The 17,836-nt window shown below is 38.3% G+C and overlaps 1 protein-coding gene across 5 annotated transcripts in view; it reads right to left on the reverse strand.

Annotated features, from left to right (window-relative positions):
• LOC129722405 (integrin alpha-PS2) overlaps nt 1-17,836 on the reverse strand; it is a 180,590-nt gene that overhangs the window by 21,391 nt on the left and 141,363 nt on the right. For all 5 annotated transcript variants that reach the window (XM_055675850.1, XM_055675813.1, XM_055675822.1 and 2 more), the window contains one exon: nt 10,426-13,090. In XM_055675850.1, coding sequence (XP_055531825.1) covers nt 10,426-13,090 — 2,665 coding nt within the window. The remainder of the gene's footprint in view (nt 1-10,425; nt 13,091-17,836) is intronic.

Genomic DNA, 17,836 nt, shown 5'->3' on the forward strand with positions numbered 1-17,836 from the left:
ATCAATCAACTTTAAGACTTATGGCATCTTCGTGGAACCATTTTTTAACTGTTCAAAATGGTCGTGAAATAATTCCACGCGAATCGTCGCTTTTTCCGTTCTCACTTCACTGATATGACACTCATGATAACCCAGATTTCGCGGCAGATGTCACTTTGCGACGTTTTTCTCACTTACGTGAGTCCTGTAATAGGATTTTGTTCACTTCACTCTGATTTCACCGTGAAGTGACTCCCGTAATAAGCACCAAATTTACGCGAACAATGAACCAATTACATATAAGCATTCGTAGCACAGACGACTTGAATGGACACCATCCGTTCCCTGTGATATTCCCTGTATCAATTTCGAAATAAAAATTGACAGAGTCTCCCCGTCCCAATATGTCAATTTGTTTTTGCTTCCATGAGCTTAGACTAATATGATGTCTCGAAGGTAAGAGTTTTCCAAAAAATTTTGGAACAATCCCCATTCTTGAACAATTTCTAAACCTGCTTTGAGAACCTAAAAAAACTGATGTCTTGAAAGAAAACATGCCGGTCAAAGCAACAGTACCAGTGGAGTAAAGAACCGCAGGTCTCTCGTCGTCTATGATTGCAGCGCACAGTGGTTTAAAAGTCGATATTGACGCGCTAAATTGATAACTTCACGTACGTTGGATATACAATTATGACGTCTTCAGCAAAAATGGTGGGTAATACCTCCTGCATCTTTTAGTGCTATGAGATTTGTGAGTAACTTCCCCAAAAGTGAGATGAAAAATTTATTTTTTTGCTCCATCGAGATACAGAGTTGGTGTCTTCGGTAAAGTTATAGGTATAACCAATACGATAAACTTTGCCGAAGACAAAAAATTCGTATCTGTTACTCAAATTGACTTAGAGAGTTTTTATTGAAAATAGACCTGTCAAAACACATTTTTCAATGAAACATTTTTTTTTTATTTCCTAGGCCTTCACTATGTTCTACAAAGTTGTTAGTAGCATCAATATACACAACTGTCTGGAAGGTACTACATTCGTATTGTTTGAAAAACTATGAGTTATGGGCTATTTTTAATTTTTTTTTTTTTGCCATATTTCAAATCACTGTATCTTTCTTAGGGTCAGGTAGATGCAGATTCGGTAGTAAGCATATTAAAGTATAACAATAGAACTTTCAAACGCTGGTGGTTTCGCTAGTCCACGACTTTCTGCTGATGAGTTGTGTTCATAACAAAAAACCTCGTTTTTACCTTCTTTAATGATTTAACCAGGTAAAATACTAATTTTTTTTTTTAAGGGGGGATTTGTTAGTAGTTTAAGTATTTATGATAAATATTAGTAAATAATGAGTATGTGTGTCCAATCACAAATGGTGACTTCTCAACACTGTTAGAAATTTGTAATTTTAATTGTTAGGATTTGTTTGCTTTCGCAATTAGGACTTATCATTCGCAGGGATTTAAACCTACTTGTCAGAAAACGGGAAGTAAACTTGCAACTAACTTAATTGCTAACTTATTGGCTATAAAGAGAGCTTATCGTAGCAATTGAGGATTGCAACGATTTTTGTCGAAAATTGTTAAAAATTTTATTTGACATAGCTTCTAATGGTTCAACACCAGTAAGTCTATGTAATTCGAGTGTACCAAACCAAGGAGGACGCTTCAAAATCATTTTCAGAATTTTATTCTGAATCCTTTGGAGCGTTTTCTTCCTTGTTGAACAGCAACTTGACCAGATCGGTACAGCATAAAGCATTGCTGGTCTAAAAATTTGTTTGTAAATCAAAAGTTTGTTCTTTAAACAAAGTTTAGAATTCCTGTTAATGAGAGGATATAAACATCTCTTTGATGCACTTGGCTTGTTTACTCTCAATGTGCTCTTTGAAAATAAGTTTTTTATCATAAATTAGTCCCAAGTACTTAACCTTGTCGGACCAACTTAAAATAACCCCATTCATCTTGACAACGTGATTATTGTTTGGCTTGAGGGAAGAAGCCCTAGGCTTATGCGGAAAAATTATCATTTGAGTTTTAGAAGCATTGGCAGAGATTTTCCACTTTTGCAAGTAGGAAGAAAAAATATCTAAACTTTTCTGCAATCGACTGCATATGGCACGAAGACTTTTTCCTTTTACGGAAATGCTTGTGTCATCGCAGAACAATGACTTTGTGCATCCTGGAGGCAAATCAGGAAGATCTGAAGTGAATATGTTGTACAGGACTGGACCCAAGACTGAACCTTGAGGTACACCTGCTCTGACAGGAAATCTATCAGATTTTGAATTCTGATAGACAACCTGCAGAGTTCGATCAGTAAGATAATTTTTTAAAATTTTGATTAGGAAAATTGGAAAATTAAAAGTTTGCAATTTCGCAATCAAACCTTTATGCCAAACACTGTCGAATGCTTTTTCTATGTCTAAAAGAGCAGCTCCAGTGGAATAACCTTCAGATTTGTTAGCTCGTATCATATTAGTAACTCTGAGCAATTGATGAGTTGTGGAATGCCCATGGCGAAATCCAAACTGTTCATTTGCAAAAATTGAATTTTCGTTGATGTGTGACATCATTCTGTTAAGAATAATTCTCTCAAACAGTTTACTTATTGAAGAAAGCAAACTGATTGGTCGATAACTTGAAACTTCAGCTGGGTTCTTATCCGGTTTTAAAATGGGAGTAATTTTTGCATTTTTCCATAATTTGGGAAAATATGCAATTTTGAAGCAGCAATTGAAAATTTTCACTAAAAAATCCATTGTGCTCTCAGGGAGATGTTTGATTAGTATATTAAAGATTCCATCGTCACCAGGTGCTTTCATATTTTTGAAATTTTTAATAATTGATTTAATCTCATTCAAGTTAGTTTCAATTATTTCTGCAGGTAAAAAAATCTGGGAAGAATTTAAATCAAATTGACGTGTGACTTCATTTTCAATTGGACTCACAAAATTCAAATTTGAGTTATGAACACTCTCAAACTGCTGAGCAAGTCTTTGAGCCTTTTGTTCATTGGATTCAAGAAAACGTTCACCATCTTTTAAAACTGGAATAGGCTTTGAAGGTTTCTTAAGAATATTCGACAGCTTCCAAAATGGTTTTGAATATGGTTTCAATTTTTCAACTTTAGTCTCAAAATTTTGATTTCTCAGAAGAGTAAATTTATGTTTAATCTCTTTCTGTAAATCTTTATAACTAGTTTTAAAAACAGGGTCACGAGAACGTTGATATTGACGTCTGCGGACATTTTTCAAACGAATTAGAAGTTGAAGATTTTCGTCAATTATTGGTGAATCAAATTTCACTTAAGCCTTTGGAACAGAATAATTCCTGGCATCAACAATTGCACATTTTAATGCTTCCAAAGCGGAATCAATATTCACTTCGTTTTGCAAATCAAGCTCATTATTGAAATTTCTCTCAATATAATTTTTGTATCTTTCCCAATTAGCTTTGTTATAATTAAAAACAGAGCTCATAGGGTTTAAAACTGATTCATGTGATAAAGAAAAAGTTATTGGAAGATGGTCAGAATCAAAGTCAGCATGTGTGATCAAATCACTACATACATGACTTTGATCTGTCAGCACAAAATCAATTGTTGAAGGGTTTCTTACAGAAGAAAAGCATGTAGGACTATTCGGAGACAAAATAGAATAGTATCCTGAAGAACAATCATTGAATAAAATTTTGCCATTGGAATTACTTTGAGAATTATTCCATAAACGATGTTTAGCGTTAAAATCGCCGATTATGAAAAATTTCGAACGATTTCTGGTGAGTTTTTGTAAATCACCTTTAAAATAATTTTTGAGCTCGCGTGTGCATTGAAATGGTAAATATGCTGCGGCAATAAATAAAATCCCAAGTTCAGTTTGAACTTCAATTCCCAAAGTTTCAAAAACTTTCGTCTCGAGATGGGGAAGAGCACGATGTTTGATTCGGCGAAGAATAACAATTACAACTCCACCGCCGGAACCCTGAATCCTATCATATCTATGAACCACGTAATTGGGATCATATTTTAATTTTATGTTAGGTTTCAAAAATGTTTCAGTAATAATTGCAATATGCACATTATTTACTGTTAAAAAATTAAAAAGCTCATTCTCATTGGCCTTCAATGAGCGAGCATTCCAATTTAATATTTTAATTGTTTTATTTAAAATCATTGCTAAATTTTAAATTAGAAACAATTTTAATAGTAAAATTTGTGCCTATTTGAATGGCTTCAAACATTGATTTTGCCTGCAACATGGCGTTCATAAGATCGAACATTGCCTGTTGCAAAAAAGAAAGTTTACCTGCCGTAATAGGCCCCAGGCAGTTGACATTAGAAAAAATATTTTCGGCAGCAATATTAGCTGGAGTAATAGGTGTACAATTATTTTCTAGCGTGTTTTGCTTACCCATATTAACGGTCATTTTCGAACTACCAACACTAGGCGGTATAATGTTCGAACTACCTGTAACCTGTGCATAAGTTAAACGGGTATGCAAAGGAGTAGGTAAACTATGCGTCACTGGTACGCTTGGAGAATTTTGTTTTGAAGTTGGTTTTAATTGAGAAATTGAATTTTGTTTACCTTGCCTTGCCTTAACAATTGCTAAACGGACTGGGCATTGATAAAAATTTGACATATGGTTGCCGTTACAATTCGCACAGCGAAAATTTTTACTCTCTTTCACAGGACATGTGTCCTTTTTGTGAGAAGAGTCTCCACAATTAAGACATTTTTGGTCCATGTTACAGAATTTGGAACCATGGCCATAACGTTGGCAAGTACGGCATTGGGTGATATGCTTTTCACCTCCGCCATACTTCCTATAAATTTCCCACTTTACACGCACATTATACAAAGCATGTGCTTTTTCAAAAAAAATTAAGTTGTTAACCTCATTGCGGTTAAAATGAATTAAATAATTAACAAGGGAAATTCCAGTTCTCTGACTGTTTTCGCCTCGTGATTTTTGTTTCATTAGAATTACTTGGGTAGGGGCTATGCCAAGTAATTCTGTTAAAGTAAGTTTGATCTCATCAACGGTTTGATCGTTGGTGAGACCTTTCAAGACAACCTTGAACGGCTTGGCGTTCTTGGTGTCATATGTAAAAAATTTGTACATCTTGTCAGTTAAATACTGAACAAGACGATCACGACCCTTTACTGAGTCGGCTAATAAGCGGCATTCACCTCTACGGCCAATTTGATAGGTAACTTTAACGTCAGAAACAAACGTTGAAAGTTCCTTTTTGAATATATTAAATTCAGAAGAAATAGTTACCACAATAGGTGGAACTTTCTCCTTTTTTAAAGATTTTATATTTTGTATAGTTTCATTATTGGTAACTTCCATTTCACCAGCTTCTTGCTCAGGCAAAATATCAAAAGGATTGTCACTACAGACACTCGATGTGTCAGAAAGAGATGCCTCTCTTTTCCTCCCCGCAGCGATGCGAGGTTTCTTTTTCCGTCCAGCCATTTCAGGTGATACGAAAAAAGTTAAAACAAATGTTAAATTCAAAAGTAGGTAGTCTTGGGAAAGACTGATGGGAAATAACTTTCAGGTAGTCTTTAAAAGACACACTGACAAAACACAAACTTTGAAGCTATAGGCAGTCAAAGACCAGTCCACAAGCAACCGAAAAAACGTCTGATCTGTAGGACAGTTCAAGACGCACGAGGTAAAATACTAATATTGTAAACCAAGATACCACGTAATAAGTTCGTATCTATGGTGACCATCCTACCAAGCGTGGTTCAAGTATTTCAGAACATGTAAATTGCATATGCTGCTATTGAAGCTGCTAAGAAAAGGTGGTGCATTTTCCTCGAGGTAAATCCGAACAGAGGGTAAAAACGAGGTTTTTTGTTATGAACACAACTCATCAGCAGAAAGTCGTGGACTAGCGAAACCACCAGCGTTTGAAAGTTCTATTGTTATACTTTAATATGCTTACTACCGAATCTGCATCTACCTGATCCTAAGAAAGATACAGTGATTTGAAATATGGCAAAAAAAAAATAAAAAATAGCCCATAACTCATAGTTTTTCAAACAATACGAATATAGTATCTTCCAGCCAGTTGTGTATATTGATGCTACTAACAACTTTGTAGAACATAGTGAAGGCCTAGGAAATAGAAAAAAATATTTTTCATTGAAAAATGTGTTTTGACAGGTCTATTTTCAATAAAAACTCTCTAAGTCAATTTGAGTAACAGATACGAATTTTTTGTCTTCGGCAAAGTCAATCGTATTGGTTATACCTATAATTTTACCGAAGACACCATTTCTGTATCTCGATGGAGCAAAAAAATAAATTTTTCATCTCACTTTTGGGGAGATTAATCACAAATCTCATAGCACCAAAAGATGCAGGAGGTATTACCCACCATTTTTGCTGAAGACGTCATAATTGTATATCCAACGTACGTGAAGTTATCAATTTAGCGCGTCAATATCGACTTTTAAACCACTGTGCAGCGGTACTATTCTATTCGTACATTTCAGCGGTACACTTCTATTCATACTGCAGCGGTACTATTTATATTGCAATGGTACACTTTTGTTAGAACATTTCTATACGTGTGCAATCGAGGAAAACCTGCAATGCTGCTGTTAATGGTGATTGAAAGTTTATTTCATAAATATGATTACCATAAATTACTCAACAAGAATTGTAAATTTTTGCAACGAATATTTATTTAATTTTATCTTTGATATTCACTAAATAATCGTGACCGGATAATATCGATAGAGTAAATTCCCAAATATACACATTTATAGAAGAGTAAGAGCCTGCGAATGCTTGTGATTATTTTGTTTATTTACTAAACTAGAGAAGGTTGAAGAAGATCCACATTGAAAATAGCAAATACTTTCAAACAAATAAGTGCTGTTGAAAATCCGAAGCAAACTCCCCCGGGGTTGGCAAAACTGAATTACCGCAAGGAGTTTTCAGCACTTACAGGAATATCAAATTGCCCTAAGGTTCTTTCTTTTTCGTCTCAGATTCAGCCAGAACCGAAGTGCTGAAGTTTTCAGATATTGTGGACTGGCTTTTAGAGAATTAAAACATAACTGATCACCTTGATAGTCTCCGGCTGGCACTTCTATCTACAGTTAAAATATTTTCGAAGCAGTTGACTGCTGAATGGCGTAGGTAATTCATCCACTGAAGTGGAGGATTCTATTTCTGTTTTACAGTGGAATTGTAGAAGTATAATCCCCAAAATAGATTCACTCGAAGTTTTGATTGATAAATACACTGGCGGTACTCACCTAACTGTTTCATCATGAAAAACAACATGCTGAGAAAACGGTGATTTAATAACGTTTGCGGTGAAAAAATCAACAAAAATTGGGTTTACCTTCACACGTACTGACGAAACTATCCATGCAGCATCAATCATAGTAACCCATGAATCAGCAGAAAAGATTTGACAGCTCTATCAGTCGAACTCTAACCATAAAGGCGAAAGTAGAGAAGCTACTCTGTTCAGAAATGTGTGCGTCCAGAGAACAGTACCACGTCGCATCGAAAACGAACATTGTGCGGCAGTTCGTGGACACCGGATACGCCCGCTCCGGCATCTACCACATCTTGGCACTATAACAACAATCAAAGAATCGAAAGAAAGCCCGGTTCCGGACGGCCGACGACCCTGAGCGACAAGCGGGGACATGCCTACATGCATGTTTTCGTCCGCCATGGCGAATGTTCCGATTAACTAGCGGAAGACCGCTCACAAGAGCGTAGAGTTTTCTTGCAAGTAAGCCAACATTTTACCTTCCAAGGGGAATTTATCAAACTCAATTATCTATCTTGAATATTTTTTTATCACCATCCGAAATAGGTCGCGGCGCACGGGCTACAAAATGCCACGATCCTTTTCCTATCATTGGTGCCGATTTTTTCGCTTCGTTTTGCATTTTGCATAGACGGGCTGACGAAAGTTTCCTCAACGGGAGAAATGACAGATGCTGCGATTCACAGCGTAACCACAGTTGCTTTGGATCATCCATTTCAGAAGCTTTTGGCAGAATTTCACTGCCTGCAATGATCAAAACGACAGTACAACATGACGTAACTCATTTCATTTTTACGGACAGTCTTAGTTCTGTTGAGGCTCCCCGATCGATGAAAGATTTTAAGCATCATGGCTTGAATATTGATAAATCGGCTGGCTGAGTGATCCGCGTCTTGTTGGGATAGAGCGCTATCAAAATAAACCCGAGATCAAGACAGAGATCTGCTACTTTCACTACAATATGGAACGAGTGTTCATTAACAGAGTACGAAATTTGACCTTGCTTTTCAGAAGAAACGGATAGAAAATGTTTCTCCTTTGGACCTTTTGCCAATACACCAATCACCAGGGAAGCTTGTTTACAGTTCCGATTGAATTATCTACATTGGCAGTATAACATCCAGCGGAACTATTGCGCCATCAGCTCCGAAAGTAAACACCATCGTAGTGTTTGTGTGAGGACTGGCATGTTGTACCTCACAGGAAGAAAAGAGAAGTTTCATCTCCGTTCGATTCAAGAAAGATCTCTCCAAGATCATTTTCTTGAATATGCCTTTCGACTCTGGTAAACCAGCCTTGAATATCGAATTTGGAAACTACACTACTTGCTGCTGACACTCCTCCCGGAGTTCGAATTGTTATTTCTTCTTAATGTCGTTCCAGAAAACTCGCAAACCCATACCCGGATTTGAGGGGGGGCAAAGGGTGCAAATGCCCCGGGCCTCCCGATTCGGCCTCTAGTCCTGGGCTGACCTTTTTTTTTGCTCGTCACCTCCCAGAACGTTACCTTTAAATGTTTTAAGAAAAGAGGGCCTCACAAACAAATTTGCCCCCACCGTCTAAATCCGGCCCTGCGCAAACCCCTTGCGTCCTGATGGCATCGTAATTAGGTAGTTAAATCAACCAATGAACAAATATTGAAAACCACATACCAGGTACGCCGTTCTTCTTCGTTTGCGTACTTTTCACAAGGTAATTTCTGGCTTTATGAAGATGAGTTTCCTTAAGCACATCATAATTTAGGATTGTTGCTTTAATTTTTACAATTCAACCTAATCACTAATGAGGAAGGCATATCAATTACAAAAAAAAATATATTTATGAATGAATGAAGGTAGTTTACAGTTTACTTCAAACGTTAGCGTAACTCAATCATCGTTATAGTTATCACCAGATCAGTATGAAAATATACCGTGCTGGACCGAAATCCGTACACCTAAGCACATGATAATCTTCGACGGTCAATATAAAATCAAGAAATCACATATTGCTTCAAACTGACATGTTTACTTATAAGTCTACTTATATTTTATCTCTATTTTCAAGTAAAATGATTAAAATCAGTCTGAAACTCGAAAAAATCATGTTTTAATAGAACATGTTTTGAATCGAAATCCGCACACACGCGATATAGACTGGATTAGAGTCCATTAGAGTATTAGAGTACATAAATGAACATCTTTTATTTATGATTTATTTTTAAATTTACGAATAAATATATTTTGAGGATCAATTTGTTCCTCAAGTTTAACACGGTTTTCTAATTTTTTATATCAGCTGAAATAGTGCAATTTTTCGTAGCGTTTCGTTGCGGCACCGCTTATCGTAGTAACCGGAACACCAGAATCTCTCGAAGCTTCCCGGTACGACTTTCCCTAGCGCACCTCAGTCACAGCTCCTTCGAAATTGTTTGTCGTATATTTATACTTGTTATCTTCCATTATATGCTGAAAACAAGAAGAAAGTTCAACAATATATGCATGATACACACGCTGTACGGATTTCGATTCAAGCAATTAACAAGGATCAAAATCCGTACGGCACAGTTTTTGTTGAATAAATACAATTTACACTATTCACCAGACAATATACAGCTCGAAAATGACGAAGACTTACCCTTTCCATCAATTTCAAAAAGATTCACAGAGTAAAACACGTATATCCCACTTGAAAAATGTTTTCATCTGAAGAACGTTTTCTTAATAAATTTTCTAACGATACAGCGAAATGACAACAGAAACCGATACACGATTGATTTTTTATTTTTATTATTTTTATTTCATGGCCTACTGACGCATAGTTTAATTTAACAGAAGGCCAACAGCTCAACGGACATGTACATGTAACTATCATATGAATTTTTATTTTTATAATGCTTCAAATTGAAGAAAAACGTCAAGGTGTACGGATTTCGATACTGTACGGGTTTCGATCCAGCACGGTAGTTGATTTGATATGCTTTTTTGTTATTTTTATCATCATTTTTTCTCCATGATTCTAAAGATTTTCGAAATTTAGAGCAAACCTGGCGAATAAACTTTCAATCAGGCCAAAGTTTCCCGTGCAGGGCCTTCGAATCAAAGAAGTCGGTTCTAGTAACTTCAAAACAATAAAGAACTACTCTACTCACCTGGAACCTTGTCGGTAGCCGCTTCCACCGCCCACACGGAACGACGTACTTCCATCAGCACCTCCTGCCGTTCGACTACGGCTCTCCTCCTGCCGGTAGATATCGCTGAAGTCTTCCTTGTGCAACATCTGGCCATCAACGTTCGCTCCGATGCCGGCAAATGCTGCAACCGACTTGCCGTAATGTTCGGTACTGCTTTCGCTAACCCGAACGCGTCCGTCTTCACCCCGATAAACCGTTCGATTGCGGCTGGCACTGAACGTCACCGCTGGACCTCCGTTGTTGCTAGTCGAGTTCCAGCTACTGCTGTGCGAGTACTCACGCATGGATCCACCGCTGCTGCTGCTGTCTCGATCAGTTCCGTACCGTTGACCTCCGGCAGCGTTGGCGCTGGTGCCTGCGGCGTACTGTGAGTGCGCCTGTGCACTTTCCGCCCGCTGGCGATGAACAAAGGAAGCATCTCCGGTAGATTCCTGGTTTTCTTCGTCATCCAACCGACGTCGATCGGAATCCGTTAGAACCGTTTGCGTGCGATGCACGCTATGTGTTGCTCCGCTACCAGTGCGCGAGGCCGAACTGGACCCGGAACTTTGACTTGACGACGTTGAGCCACCAACGGTGGTCTCACTACGAGAAAATCCCGTTGAACTCACAGAAGCGGAGCTTTCGTGAGCGCCGAACGAGGCTCCAACTTTTTCCAGGTAGCTTTTTCGTGGATTCTCGATGGCCAAATCCCTTGGATTGATGTAGCTGCTAGGTTGGCACTTGATGTTGCCACTGGTTTCCGGTTGCACTAGAAGGTACATCAGCGGATCGCCTTCATTCGTTTCGTACGGCCACATGACAAAGAACTCCGCTTCGTCGATGGTCGACGGTCCTTCGTTGCGTATTTCGTAGATGTGAACCACTTGCGGACCAAGATGGTGTTCTGTTTCCGCTTCCTCCACCGTTCGGTATTCAGTGTAATTGTACAGGAAGCTATCCGGATGTGAAACGCCGGATATCGACAGATCTGTTTTAATGGCGATTCCAACGCTCTTCTCAAAGATGTTATCGAGATCAGATCCAGTGAGTTCCGCGTTGGTTGAATTTGTTTCCATGTAGAAATCGTAGCTCGGAGCCATTCCGACCTTGATCGAGGGGGAAAGTAGTACCTTGAAGTTGACGACTTTTCCGCTGGACAGCGGATTTCCAATATCGCACTTGAGCGTTCCGTTAGTCGCCCCTGGCGGCGTGGTGCACAGGATGGGAGTATCCTTTATTTCACCAACCTTCTCAACCCGACGGAAATTCAACTCCGGTGGGATTGACATGTAGAAGCCGGCTTCGAAGGCGTCTTCGCCGAAGTTTGATATCAGAATATCGATTGCCAGCAGCTTTCCGGATCCAAGCAAGTATTCGTCAACCATGTTGACTTGCAGTCGAAGATCCGGTATGCAAACGTTATCCGGTCCGCAATTCTTTTGAATGTTGATGGAGTCTTTTTGAACTGTTCCTCGGTTTTGATCAAGTACTGGGTCAACAGTGGCTCGTCGTCCGCCCTGCGCGCTGGAGCTACTCTGTCGCAAGCTGTATTTCATCTCAACCTCCAGTGGGGTGATTTTATCACGAATATTCTCCGCAATGTAAACCCGTTCGCTTTTACACTCCAGCTTTCCTCGGTACAACCGCACCGATTGATTGCGGAGATTGCGACCTTCTTCGTTGATGAAGAACAGTCGCGGGTTACGCGACTTCTTCGAATCCAGGAGCCACGAAACCTCGATATCCAAAGTTGGTGGAACGTTGATACCATTATACTTCATGCACGAATTAACTACCGTACAAGGAACTTGCTTCCGATCGCGTAAAGTACAGTTCACATCATCCAGTGAGATAAGCTTGTTTTCAGTCTCAAACAGTGTGCTAGCCTCCATCACCGCTACCGGGCGTGACTTGAACACCAGCGCCTTATCAGCTTCATATGCTCCCACCACCATATCCGGATACTGATTCCCATCAAGATCAACTCCACCGGCGACGGAAAATCCGAACGTCGATATCCGAGAAACTCCAGCAATATCCTCCGCCAAAATAACCTGCGATGGCTTCGGCAGCGGTCCCGTCGGCGACCCGTGGTAAACATAAACCGCCCCCCGTCCATTCGGTCCATCATAGGGAGCCCCCACCGCAAAGTCTCCAAATCCATCCAAATTGATATCTCCCAACGAACACACGGACAGTCCAAATCTCGCCTTCGAATTGACGCCATCCCGCGTTTCGACCTCCTGGAACTTATTCACCTTATCCTGGTAGATGATATAAACCCGCCCCGTTTCGTACTTCCCCTCGTTGTTCGGTTCAGTGTACATCGGGGCGCCAACAATCAGGTCGTCCAGCTTGTCACCATCGACATCGACGACTGCGAGCGAGTACCCAAAGTAGGCCCCGATCTGTTCGCCGGTGATGTTCTGCTGATTGGTCATGTTCCACGAGAAGATCAACACCTTCCCGAGGAGGCCACCGCCCCGGGGCATTCCGACGGCGACGCCCATGCTGCCGTCCCCGTTGAAATCGCCCGTCGCCGAAGAGTAGCCCAGGTAGGAGTCGTCCTCCGTCGAGGTGCTCTCACCCGTCGAATACACCTTGTCCCGGGGGTTGTTCAAGCTGAACGAGTAGATTTGACCTGTGGTAAATGAAACTACTATTAGTTATCTTCTTTAAAGTTCCCTTATAACTGAGTTCAGTTTTTGATAGAAAGTTTAAGAAAAAAAAAAGAAAAACAATTGTTAAGTCCAATAAAAAAGAATAAAATTCTGGTTAGGAAGGCCTCGCTCTATAGAGGTTGGTTTATCTTCGGAAATTAGAGAAAGCATCGGATCCGGATTTCCAACGGATTTGATTTGAAAGCAGCGATGGATTTGTTGATGGTGTTAAAGTCACAATCTAAGGCGAAAGATTACACCGGAAAGCTCAACAGACAAAGATGCGGCGAAATACCTGCTTTTGTTTGTTTGTTTTGTATTGGTTGATGCCAAAAAGTGTCCCACGGTTTTTATAGGTTAGAATTCTACGCTACGCTTTTTTAACCGTATGTTAGGTTTAAATTTATGTTCGGAAAATGTTCGTCAATCTTTCAGTTTGATTTCATTAGGAGAGAGAAGATTGACAAAAGCTCATGAAAAATTGGACCCAACATGAATTAGATGGAATAATGAACGCTAATTTTTTGTTATAAGTTTGAAGCAACAACATGTCGATACATTAAAATGCGTGAGATCGATATTTCTGACATGATTGTCAAACAGTGAGAAGCGCTATCGAAGATGGCTGTGGAATCGGATGAAATTACAAATAATTGTAAACAAGCAGTTGAGGTGAAACTCTTTTTCGAATACACATACTTTAGTGATATTTAAACGACTAAAAACAATAAAAATTTGACAAATTTCTCACAACTTTCGGAGGCCAGGAACACCAGCGTAAAACAACGGGAATTTCGGCTCTTTTAAAAACAGTCACCAGGTGAATAGAAAATTTGAATAAAAGGAACTTGCTCTAATTTTCCTTTTGCAGATGTCATAAACTTGGCGTCAATGTCAACAAAATCCATTTATTCGACGAAAATGGAGGTGAGTTTTTTCAATACTCTTTCAGACAAAAATATTCATGAAATCTGGAACAAAACCCAAAATTGAGCAGCAAATTTTTGAACAAAAACAAAACGGTGATAACGTTTCAGGAATGGAATGGAATGAAAAGGAATGTCCATAATGCAAATAAGCATTTTCATCAGATGTGTGGTAAGAAAATGAGACTTTGAAAGTTTTCCAGTTAAATGATGTTCGAATTATCGAAATCGAACAATATTTGGCAAAGTTACATTTCAAAGTTGATCAAAGTTTTGCCTATCCTACTAATTTTGAATAAAAAGGTTTAAAATTATCGAACATAATAAAAATTTCAAAATACAGTTTTTTTACGCGTGTTGCTTGTTTTATTTTTGCAATAACCGTTTTAGCGACGCAGGTAATCATATACGCAACACACAGGTAATCATTATCAGTTTCAAAAGAATCACAATTTTTAGTGTAAAGACTGAAAAATTTATAATATTGTATTTTGGTCTCTAGAATGATTCCTATCATATTCAGTCAAAGTTCAAACAATTTTGAGACGTTTTCTATGTTATTTTTTTGACTCAATTTAGTCTTCTTCACGCGATTCTATACAAATTTAGAACGTATTCTCTGCGCAAAAACAATCTGATTATATTTATTTTATATCTGATTAGGGGAAGTGTGGATAAAATGCCCAGTCGGGGCAAAACGCCCCACTGCAATAATAAGAAAAATATGCACTTGTAAACAGTGTGGATCATATAAACATTCTATGTTATGTAAATCCTACGGAAATTAGAAATTTTATTCTGAGGCCTATTTCTTGCAATTTATACAATTCTTTCCGTAAGACATTACGCTCCCAGTTAACATTATTACGTACCTGTAAATTGCTCTGCTTATGAAAAAAAGTCTTGATAATCAGTAGACAAGGCAAAATTACTTGACCTAATTAATATTTGAATTATTTAAACGATTTTTATCAAACTAATCGAGGCGGGTCAAAATGCCCCATTTTACTAAACAAAACGTTTATACTGATAGAAACAATTGCCGATCTAGTAGCCTTGGGTGCAGCAATATATTCGTGCATAGGTAACACGCGCATCACAATTGTCAAAACGTTTGCAGTTTAATACGCAGTGTTAGTTTAGTTGTGCTTTGCTCCAGGAAAACCAGCTTAAATGCCAGGTAAGTACGTAAAGAAAACCGACCGGCGGATTTGGACGGAGGCTGCACTTGCGGCAGCAATGAAGACGGTGCGAACGACGGGGTTGTCGAAGAGGCAAGTTTCAAACGCCTACAAAATTCCAAAGAGAACCCTTATCCGATATCTTGGCAACGACTGCTCTGAAAATGGGCATTTCCCAACTTTCTTACCGCTCGGAAGTATTTCTCCTGTGTTTATTACTGTTCAGGAAGACGAATTAGTAGAACACATTATGAAAATGAATCATTACGGCCCGGGAGTGACACGAGAGGAACTGCGAAGCTTAGCATTTCAAGTAGCGGAAAAAAATAAAACAATTCAACCCTTTTGCCGAAAGAAAGAACTCGCGGGGCCACCGGCGTGATTGGCTGGTGGGGTTTCTGAAGAGACATCCGGAAATTTCCTTTAGATCCCCAGAGCCAACATCTCTTGCTCGCTTGAAGCAATTCAATCGATCCAGTGTTGATCGCTTTTTTCATCTCCTCCAGAAGATTTATGAAAGTGATCAGTTCTCCCGAATCGAAGATGGAACGCGGATTAGACTGGTTACCGTAAGTAATTATTTAAAATTTGCGTGGCATGTAGTGTCAGAACTTATTTCATTTTTATAGGTTCCAATAAAAAATTGCAAATTTTTGGCGAAGAAAGGTGCACGGCAAGTACCAGGAGCAGTTTCTGCAGAGCGAGGAATAAATACTACAGCCATGATGGCCATGTCCGCTACCGGAGAGTATGGGTGCGCCACTAGCCCATCTTCAATTACTTGCGACATGTGTTTTTAAAGTTAAACAAATTAATTCAAAATCGTTACTAAATATTTTAAGAATATGTTGTTTATTTTTAAATCTTCAAATAAATATATATTTTCGGTTCATTTGTTCGGTTAATCCCATTGTTTATATGCTTAAGAAACTCCTCAAAATAGTTAAGCTAAAAGAACTTTAAATTCGACCTGATTATCGAATAATATTTATAGAAAACTTTCAAAAATTTGGGAATCATCCAAGAGTTACGTAAGGGCTCATTGAGCATGTGAGTTCTGATATCTTTATTTAAAACACCGACCTGCGACCGGAATAATCGATTTAGAGACTCTCTCTGCTATTTCGGGTCATGCTGGTTGTACGTTGCTATGAAACAGGAAGCGCATTTTGCCCATTTGTTGTGGCGCATTTTTACCCCTTGTTGTGGTGCGTTTTGTACACACATATGAGCATTTTACCCCGAACGAATCAGAGAATAGAATTTCGATAACCTTTTTGAATTTCACGATTTCAACGTGTTTTATTGATTTTTATGCTGCAGGACGAGCCTGTTTGGTAAAAAACTGTTCAAACTTTAACTTAGTATGTTTTTCAAATCACATTTTGCATTGACGAGTGCATAATGTGAGATTCTTCTTAACATGGGCATTTTGCCCCCAGTTCCCCTATATAGTACCGCGTTCCAACAAAATGTTTCGCGTAAAAGACGTCCCACGAAATGTCCCGCGTTCATCTGAAGTGACCCGCGCACCTTTGCAATATCCCGTGTTTTAGCACATCGAGATCAGGGGTTATATCAAAAAAAAATCGAAAAACCGATTATCTAGGACATAGAAATTTGTGAGCTGGGGCCAGTGGAGAGTTTCCCAGTTCAAAACTTTGCGAGTCCTAGAAAATCGATTTTTTCGGACTTTTTTTCAGGTAACACAAGTTTCGACTTTTAATACATTTCTAAAACATTTGGCATACAACTTTCATATGAGAACGTTGTCTAAGAATACGAAATTACTGAACCCCACTGCTAAACGAAATGCAAAGGTCGAATTTTTCCCATACAAGCCATTGTGTCGTTACCACGTTACTGTGCACATGTGAATTTGACCATTTCGAAGAAAACCATTACACTCCCCCCAATCACAAAATAAAAAAAATTGGTGTCACATTTTTGCAAAATGTGTCAAAATATGTCAATATATGTCAAGGTATATTAAAATGTGGCAAAAATGTAATAAACAGCAAAAATGCACTTATATCAAATATTAAGACTTTAAAAATTTTTAAAATATAAAAACAATAAATAAATATAAAAATAAAAATGCCAATATGGCAAACGAAAAATATGCTTAAATACCAACAAATATCAAAATTTAATATGAATATAGAAGAAAGACAAAAAGTTAGGAACTATTTGAAATGTCAAAAAAGCAAACATGTTAAGAACTGTCCAAATAGGTCAAAAATTGTTTAAACATTTCTGAAAATGTCAAAGTATGTGAAAAAGTTTTGAAATATGTCGAGAAATCCAAGAGTCTTGGAAATATAAAAGCTTTGTCCAAATCTGCAGATTGGTAGCAGTAACATCAATGTTAGAGGTGATTGTTTACTTCTTTATTCAGTTTTATATAACATAAACATCCGTACTCAAGGTGATGATCCAACATTCGTTACCAGTAACTAGATATTGATCCAAATTTTTGAAGCTCAAAATTATCTGGTATGATTGAGAATTATTATCAGAATAAAAACATATTATGTTTAACTATTCAACTATTTAAAATTCAGCCATCCAAGCTAAACAAATTGGAACAGCTATCAATACACACTATTCAACAAGAATT

The sequence above is a fragment of the Wyeomyia smithii genome, chromosome 1, assembly GCF_029784165.1.
Source record: "Wyeomyia smithii strain HCP4-BCI-WySm-NY-G18 chromosome 1, ASM2978416v1, whole genome shotgun sequence".
NCBI classification, from domain to species: Eukaryota; Metazoa; Arthropoda; class Insecta; order Diptera; family Culicidae; genus Wyeomyia; species Wyeomyia smithii.